Source organism: Rhinopithecus bieti, unplaced genomic scaffold, assembly GCF_001698545.2.
Source record: "Rhinopithecus bieti isolate Rb0 unplaced genomic scaffold, ASM169854v2 scaffold_40368, whole genome shotgun sequence".
In the NCBI taxonomy this organism is placed as follows: domain Eukaryota; kingdom Metazoa; phylum Chordata; class Mammalia; order Primates; family Cercopithecidae; genus Rhinopithecus; species Rhinopithecus bieti.
In genome coordinates, this window is record NW_016817546.1 from 1,285,798 (window position 1) to 1,294,865 (window position 9,068).

The 9,068-nt window shown below is 52.4% G+C and overlaps 1 protein-coding gene across 1 annotated transcript in view; it reads right to left on the reverse strand.

The window, feature by feature from the left end:
- The window catches only part of SLC45A1 (solute carrier family 45 member 1), a 27,025-nt gene that overhangs the window by 12,938 nt on the left and 5,019 nt on the right, over window positions 1-9,068 (reverse strand). The window contains exons 2-5 of the mRNA XM_017856099.1: window positions 6,824-7,244; window positions 6,165-6,257; window positions 5,515-5,739; window positions 1,168-1,895 (exon numbers count right to left, since the gene is read on the reverse strand). Of these exons, the coding sequence (XP_017711588.1) occupies window positions 1,168-1,895; window positions 5,515-5,739; window positions 6,165-6,257; window positions 6,824-7,244 (1,467 nt within the window). The remainder of the gene's footprint in view (window positions 1-1,167; window positions 1,896-5,514; window positions 5,740-6,164; window positions 6,258-6,823; window positions 7,245-9,068) is intronic.

Consider the following 9,068-nt stretch of genomic DNA (forward strand, 5'->3'; position numbering starts at 1 on the left):
AAAACCCCGTCTCTACTAAAAATACAAAATTCGCTGGGCGTGGTGGTGGGCGCCTGTAGTCCCAGCTACTCGGGAGGCTGAAGCAGGAGAATCCATTGAACCCGGGAGGTGGAGGTTGCAGTGAGCTGAGATCATGCCTCTGCACTCCAGCCTCGGCGACAGAGCAAGACTCTGTCTCCAGAAAAAAAAAAAAAAAAATCAGCCCATGAAACCCCACAGATCAGTTGGTGGTCTTGCAGCTCATCTGACATATAGAAAATACAACTTAAACAGCTTTCTGGAAGGTTCTTGGCCTTCGCGGAAGATGGCACTGCCCCGGAGATTCCCATTTGTACAGCCTGCAGGAGTGAACCGATGTCAGGCGCCAGGAGGGATGATCCCAGATACATCTGCAGGTTCACTGTCAGTGAAGACTTGGATGTATTGGCACGGGATTCCCACTGCCAAAATGGGCTGGAGCCCGGATGTCTAGGGAAAAATACCAGGAACAAGTGGGGTGCACACCATGCCTGTAAGAAACTGACTAGCAGGACAAGCCCGGCCTGAATTACGTTTGGGCAAACATAAGTGTTTAAAAGAGCTGTGTCGCTCCCAGCCAGGATTTTAAACCACCTGATACCTAACAAATGCTCTGAACTCACTCACTCATAGGTGGACTCAGGCCCAGAACTTGTTCACTAACATGCAGGGGAAGACGTCATGTTTCTGAGGCTTGTCTTTTTTTTTTTCCTGAGACAGGTTCTTGCTCTGTCACCCAGGCTGGAGTGCGGTGGTGCAGTCATGGCTCCCTACAGCTTCAAACCCCTGGGCTCAAGCCATCCTTTCTTTAGCCTCCAGAGTAGTTGGGACCACACATGTGTGCCCCACGCCCAGCTACTTTTTGTATTTTTAGTAGAGATGGGGTTTCACCATGTTGCCCAGGCTGATCTCAAACTCCTGAGTTCAAGTGATCCTCCTGCCTTAGCCTCCTAAAGTGCTGGGACTACAGACGTGAGCCACCGCGCCTGGCCTCTAAGGCTTTTCTCTTTAGGCCAAAGCACTTGACAATACCTCCATGACAGCCAGGAATTTCTTCCTGGATGGACTCTCCCTGTTCGTCATGTAACTGACCAGGGGGACCCCCGATGCTGCCCTCTGAGCGCCAGCTCCCCCGACATCTGCTGTTACCTGCTGACTGAAGGTCACATTCCTTCTCCTGCTAGTTTCGGGACCCCCTCCTCCGGCCGTGTCCGGGATGGCCAAGGTTTGGGGTCTCTTCAGAATCCCTGACGATCTCGGCTTAGAGGTGTCCAAGGAGCCCACCCTCAGAATGTCCCCGTCACAGCCAGAGGTCAGGGCACCCTCTCTGCCCTCCAGAAGTCCACGGTCCTGGCGGTAGAAGCCATCGGGGGCCCGGGGGAAACTGACGCTGATGGGCGGCCTGGAGACGCTGCCGGGGATGGCCAGGTAGCTGTCATGGCCGCCCGTGAAGCAGTCAATGAGGACGCTGTCTATGTTGGCCGTGCCGAAGGATGAGGCGAACTCGCTGATGCCCGTCAGGGAGCTGTCCCTGCTGATGAAGCTGCCGTACTTGGGTGTCAGGGGGCTGGGTGGGGAGATGGGGCTGGAGAAGTTGGTGGCCACGTGCGACGGGAGGGTGTCACCGGAGCCTTCCTCTGGCAGGACGGGTGGGGATGGGGGCAGTGGGAGGCTGGGGCTCTTCATGGCTGCCCGCTTCTCACCCGGTGGCCGCAGCGGCCTCTCAGGGATGCTGACCAGGGTCAGGACGGTGGTGACGCTCAGGGTGACTGCGGTGAAGAGATAAATGACACGGAGCTGCCCCCCCAGGGCCCTCCCAAAGCCAGTTTTATCCCAGTGGATTCCGCCGACCACGTATCCGAAGCCTCCTCCGAGACCTGGGAAAAGAGACAGGGTTTGAGTTCCCCTCTGTGGGAGGAGAAGCCCCAAGCGTGGTGGCTCCGTTTCTTAGAAGGACACGAAGGTAGCCAAGGCCATTCCAGGGACGTGGGCACAGTACTCGTCCCACCTAAACCCCAACAAAATGGGACAGGATTCCCAGGGCGGGCCCCTTGAGGAGGTCTCCCTCCTGTCCTGCACGGCCACCTGCAGGGCCCTTCCTGGCGCGACCCCCAGCAGCAGCACAGTGACCACCTGCCCACATCCCCTTCCACTTCCTGCCTGTTCCACTTTCCCTGTAACCTTTCAGGCCCCTGGAGCAAATGCTGACACTGGACGCATCCTCCCTCCAAGGCCCCTCCAGCTCAGGGCCGACCCCATCGCTCACACACAGCCAACCACACGTGTGCATGTGGGTGTTTGACCCCATGCATGAAACACCATGAGGAGAGTCACCCCTTCTGGTGACCACGGACGGGTCCTGCCTCCCCACACCCTGGCGGGCAGCTCTCTGATCTCTGAGCCATCAGCCCACAGCAGAAAAGTAAGGATTGGATCACTGCTGTTCCTGCTGTTCTCCCTCCAAGCCTCGGGACACCGGCCAGCCCAGCCCTGGCCACGGAGCAGGGCAAGAAACTGTGAGCGATGCTGTGGGGGCCCAACAGCAGTGGGCAGATTTACCTCCAAACACAGCGGCTTCTCCCAGCTCGGCTCTGTGCTTCAATGGCAAAAGCCAGGGAAGCCACAGGGCTCCACCCCTGCCAGCGGCGCGTCCACCACACCCACCCCACCAGGGATCCGGTGTTGTATTTTGTTTTATTGTGAGTTCAGCCACATTTTGAGTCCGTCTAGTGTTGAGAGGAGAGGAGGGTTCTCTCGGTTTACCGCTGCTGGTGAGGAGGAACCTGCCTACTACCAGCATGGGATTTTTGGTTTGGGGAAGACTTGGCCACATGAGGGGTTTACCTTTCAAATAAGAACTTCTATGGACAGGCCTGGGCTTCAGACACTCCCAGCTCAGCCTTCCACACATACCCAAGGGTGGCATGACTGTGGATCTCATTATTTCGAGGTTTCACTGTAGATCTTCCTTCCTTTGTCCCAGATGGGCCTTTTCATTTCACTTGCACGCCCGTTTAAAAGCCCCAGTCCTGTCCCTTCTCTGCCTCTGTTCTGCTAGAACTGGGAGTCTTTCTGCCTCCCCACTGCCCCTGGGCGTTTTATTATTCTTGACTTCCCACGATCGTGATTCTAATTACCTTCCCTCCTCCCCTCCTGAAAGACATCATTGCTGTTCATGACCCTTATCCAAGGTCAGATTTCAGATAAACTTTATCTTTTATCTATTTATTTTTTTGAGACGGAGTTTCACTCTTGTTGCCCAGATTGGAGCGCAGGGACGCCATCTCGGCTCACTGCCACCTCTTCTTCCTGGGCTCAAGGGATTCTCCTGCCTCAGCCTTCCAAATAGCTGGGATTACAGGCATGAGCCACCATGCCCAGCCCCAGTTGCTATTTTAAATGGAATTTTTTTCTTCCATTTTATTCTGCAACAAGGCAAATATTTTATATAGAAAAGCTAGAGTTACTTATTTATTTAATTTTATGTTTTTAAAGATGTGGTCTCATTATTACCCCAAGCTGGTTTCAAACTCCTGAACTCAAGCAATTCTCTGGGCTTCGCCTCCCAAGGTGTTGAGATTAGGCCACTGCACCCAACCAGTATTGATTTTTATACAGCACATTGATAACTAAGCATCATACTGAACTTCTGCACTGCTTTGCAGCTAATTCCCTTGAAGTTTCCATACGTCCAGCCCCAGAGACCAGTGGGGCTGACCTCGCTCCTTCTGTTTGTGTTTCCCTAATGGCAGTGGTTCTGTGGGATGGGCGCAGTCTTGCCTCACTCCTGACTTTGATGGTAACATTTCTCCTGTTTTGCCACTAAGCATGCCACAGGTGTGTATATATACATACATACATGCATGGTGTGTATAACACGTGTGGCCATGCACACACACTCGATCCTCATTATCTGTAGATTCTGTATTTGTGAATTCACCTCCTCACTACCATTTAGTGAGGTAAAACCAGAACCAGACCTCACGGTGCTCTCACCATCATTCAAGGATTTGCACACAACAGCACATCGCCTGCACTTCCAAGGGCGCGTGGTCCAGCTGAGGCCCCACAGGGCTGAGCTCTGCTTTCTTGTCTCCACACTCACACTGGAAACAAGAGTTGGTGTTTGTTTGTTTGTTTGTTTGTTTGTTTGTTTGTTTTTGAGATGGGGTCTCGCTCTGTCGCCAGGCTGGAGTGCAACAGCGTGATCTCGGCTCACTGCAACCTCCGCCTCCCAGGTTCAAGCGATTCTCCCGCCTCAGCCTCCCCAGTAGCTGGGATTACAGGCAAGCGCCACCGCGCCCGGCTGATTTTTTGTATTTTTAGTAGAGATGGCGTTTCTCCATGTTGGTCAGGCTGGTCTCGAACTCCCGACCTCAGGTCATCTGCCCACCTCGGCCTCCCAAAGTGCTGGAATTACAGGTGTGAGCCACCGCGCCCGGCTGATTTTTTGTATTTTTAGTAGAGATGGCGTTTCTCCATGTTGGTCAGGCTGGTCTCGAACTCCCGACCTCAGGTCATCCGCCCACCTCGGCCTCCCAAAGTGCTGGGATTACAGGTGTGAGCCACCGCGCCGGCCAAGACAAGAGTTTTCTGTGTGGTCTATTTAGTGCCGCCTTTTTACATTTTTATGTATTCTGTTGGTGTTTCACTGTTTAATGGCCTCCAAGCTGTCTGACGTTCCCAAGTGCAAGAAGGCCGGACGCGCCTCGTGCAGAAAATGCATGCAACAGTGATGCTTTGTTCAAGCGTGAGTTGCAGCACTGTTGGCCGTCAATTCAACATTAATCAGCCAAAGGCATGGATGAAATAAGGGGTTTTAAACAGAAACACATACAACAAGGTTATGTGTTAATCCATTGATGAAAACGTTGTGACCAGAGGCTCACAGGAACCTAACCCTGTATTTTTCCTAGGAGCGAGACGCAGTGTTTGCTAATTCAGGGTTTGTGGTGACTGTAGAACATAACTACCTCAAACAATGAGAATCCATGAATAGAAACATTTGGATTTATAGACCTATAATTGTTGTTTATGTGTCAACAGCATAGGTTGTGGTTGATGGGTGTTATGTGAGATATGTATCTTCTTTTTTTTTTTTTGAGAAAGAGTCTCACTCTGTCACCCAGCTCCCAGGTTCACGCCATTCTCCGGCCTTAGCCTCCCAAGAAGCTGGGACTACAGGCGCCCGCCACCACGCCCAACTAATTTTTTGTATTTTCAGTAGAGATGGGGTTTCACTGTGTTAGCCAGGATGGTCTCAATCTCCTGACCTCATGATCCGCCCGTCTCAGCCTCCCAAAGTGCTGAGATTACAGGCGTGAGCCACCGCACCCGGCCGAGATATGTATTTTCAATCACTTCAGTGTTTCTCTATATATTGGAATTCTCCCAGCTTCTTTGTTAAATCACGGAGTGAGGAAGGGCCCCCAAAGCCACACGTCTGAAGCCTGCAGCCCTGCAGACCCAGCTTTGGCCCTGCTGCGGGAGACTCACCTGCCAGGAGGGCGTGGATGTTCAGGCCTCGGTCCTGGTCCACGGGGCTGCACACGTCCATCATGTAGGCGTGGCTGGGGTTGTCTGCTGAGTCGGCACTAAAGTCCATCAGCACCACCCCGCACACGGTCAGCAGCAGGCCCCACTTGTGGTTGCCGGTCACGTCAGCCAGGGCGATGCCAATGTCCCGGCCATTCAGCAAGAGTGAGAGGCCCAGCAGTGCCCCTGGACACAGAGAAACAAAGTCACCCCAAGAAAATGCAGACCAGTTCTATCCCCCGCAGCTCACGACTTATGTCTAGAATCTTTAGGACCCAAGAATTTTAAAAACTTAAACCTCAAGCACAGCCCAGTGGAAAAGTCACCTACAAACTCACCATATATTTTGCACTTGGATGGGGGTTTTTATTTCATTAAGCAGAGAAGAAATGAGATGAACTTTATCAACTCGTTTTTAAAAATGATCAAAGGATCGATTCTCACAGTTAACTCAGGTCAGGTTACCGGGCACTCCCTGCCTCACACCAGTGCGGGTCCAGAGCTATCTGGGTAACTATTATGGTCAATGTTCTTTTAAATTTTCCTAAAATGAGGCAGTTGGGGCCTTTTTTTTTTCCTCTCCATTTTATTTCCATGCCAAAACAACAGACCTATAGCCAGGACAAGAATGAAAGGGCGTCTCCTTCCAAACCTTGAGGTACACCGGTCACTCCAAGCACCCAACAGAGGCTGCAGTAGGAATCCTGAAACAGAGCAGGCCAGCGGTCATTGCCAGGTTCCCCACGGCACATGGGGACATCGAATCAGCCTCCACATTCCTGAAGTGGCTGCTCTCAAACACCCCCAGTGCATCAAAAGAATAAGATGATGAAACAGAGTCAATGACAAAACCCTGAACTCGGAAACCAAAGCTAACTCTTGAGATCGCTCGGCATCTCCTTAAATCCTCCACTTTGTACCCTAAGGCCCTAAACAGCCATGACTTTCCTTGGGAATCCAAGAAATTTCAGGACCTTCCAGGCCCACGTGACACCAAGTGCTATGACTTGGACCCTCTGACAAGGAGAGCCTGGCATGAGATGGTGTCAGCCCTTGGGGGCTGCTAAATCCCTGTTCTATTGTCTGGTTTTGATAAGGAACTGAAAATCTGGGATATGACCGGCAGTACCTGTGTTCCCACAGTCCCAGACTAATGAGGGGAACTTAACTCTTGATCCTCCCTTCTCCCCCAAGGACCCTCAAGCTGCTGCAATGAGGCTTCTGGAAGCTTCCAGAGGCCCTCCACCATCGGGGAGGAGCTGGGGCTCACCGAGGATGGGGCTGATGAACCACACCAGGCTGTAGAGCTGGTCAGGCAGGCCCATCTGCAGGAGCACCGGGGTCACATACGCCGTCTCCATGGCGTAGCTGAACTCGATGCCAAAGAGGATGCAGCCGTTGAAAAGCAGCTCCCGGAAGGACCTCTGGGGGTGCAGGTCCCCGAAGTCCACCAGCTCAAGCGGGCACGGGGTGTTGGGGGGCGGGGGTGGGGAGGGACGAATGCACTTCCTCCTCTTGGGGTGTCGTTTGAAGTTGTTGGCCCGGTGACTGAGGTGTCGTGTCACGGACCCCGAGTAGCCCGTGACCTGGGACCTCCAGAAGTCCTGTGGGGCCACACTGGGGAAGAAGGCGTCTCCCGGCGGGGTGCTGCTGGCTGCGGGGATCATCGTGGCGAGGGCTGGTGGGCGTCCCTGCGAGGAAAGCCCGTGGGCGGACCACAGTTACTTTTGCCTGGGTAGTCCTCCCCCGACATTTGAGTTCACACTGCAGAATTTAGAGTCAAACACCGTCCCCCAACAGCAGAGCCCACTGCTCACAGTTGATGCTTTGGGTCTCACTTTCCCATCTGCAGCTCCTCTGCCCCAGGAGGCCAAAGCCCAGTGCCTTCGCTACTCAGAGAGAGGACCCCTATCCTGCAGGTCCCCACCTCAAACTCAAAGGGACCATCTTCCAAACAGAGGCTCGGTCAGGACTGTCCTGAGGAAGTGAGAGCCTCTCAGCTTCTCTCAGGCCTCCGAGGACACCAGGCTATTTTAGGACCTGCGGCCCATTTCCAGGGCTAATTTTGCCCTTCCCTGAAGGTCCCAGGGGACCAGAGAGGAAGAGAGACCGGGCATGGTTAGGAACCACCCCCAGGTACCCTGAGTGCTTCCTCGCGGTGCAGGGACAGCTCCTGTCTCCCCAGATAGAGTCACAGCCAGTCCCCTCCACTCCCTAACGCTTGTGTTCCCTCCTTCGCAGTAGGCCAGGGGACCCTCCCTAAAGGCAGTTGAATGGGCTTAATATGAGCCCCTTTTCTTTAGCACCCACTGACAAGTGAATTTTAGTCCAGTGGGGAGAACCGAGGCTTTGACAGTATTCAAAAATGCTTTCTTTAAAGAAATAAGCCAAACTCTGGAATCCTGTAGTCACAGACAACACGCGAATGCAGAGGGATAGAACCAGGGGGAGCTGAGAAACAGATCCCCACCCCCCCAGCTTCAACTTACTTTTTAAGCATTTTCACAATGCCCATGACCTAGGTAAGGAGTGAGCAAGTTCAAGGCCTTCCCAGATAGACACCCCTCCACTCCCATCCTCCCGTCCTCTGCCCAGCTGGGGTTTGCAACCTGCACCACTTAGGCACTGGCTCCAAAGCGTCGAACTGTTTTTCACTGATTTGAAAGTAATCTAGATTATTAATATTAACAGAATGGATCTAATATGCTAGCTTGTGTGTTTTAGCCAATGTTCACTTTTATAAGCACAAGGAGAGGAAAGCTGCTCAGATCAGCGGGGAAGAGACAGACACCAACATAACAGAGTTGGGGGGTGGTGGTCCCAGGATTCTCTCAGACACAGCCCACCCCACCTGCTCCACAAAAAAGCAACAGACTAAATTCCCTTTGAAGTCCTTCCTGAGACATAGGCCTCCAAACTGGGACAACTTTCCCAAGATTGATTTCTGATCATGGCCCTTGTCATTGACCAAGATAAATATCACAGGCTTTCTCTCAAAATTAGTTTTAAGCTTCAAAAGTAAGGCTCTTCTTTTTCTGACATTAACTTACAGCTTTCCATCACACTATCACTAGACAATGAATTATTTACGAATCACTCTGAAATTCCTCACTCCGGATTTGTATCTAAAACTCTTCCACCACCCTACCCACTCAGAGATTGTGTTTCTTCTCTTTGGAAGACACCAATGGTGAAAATGATTGGATCTAGAGATATCCCAGCAGGATAAAGAACACTGTGTTAATCCAATGACTCATCCATCCATCCATCTACCCACCCACCTATCCATGCATCCATCTACTCACCCATCACCCATCCACCCATCCATCCATCCACCCATCCATCCATCCATCCATCCATCCACCCATCCATCCATCCACCCACCCATCCATCCATCCATCCATCCATCCATCCATCCATCCATCCACCCATCCATCCATCCACCCATCCACCCATCCATCCATCCACCTATCCACCCATCCACCCATCCATCCATCCATCCATCCATCCATCCA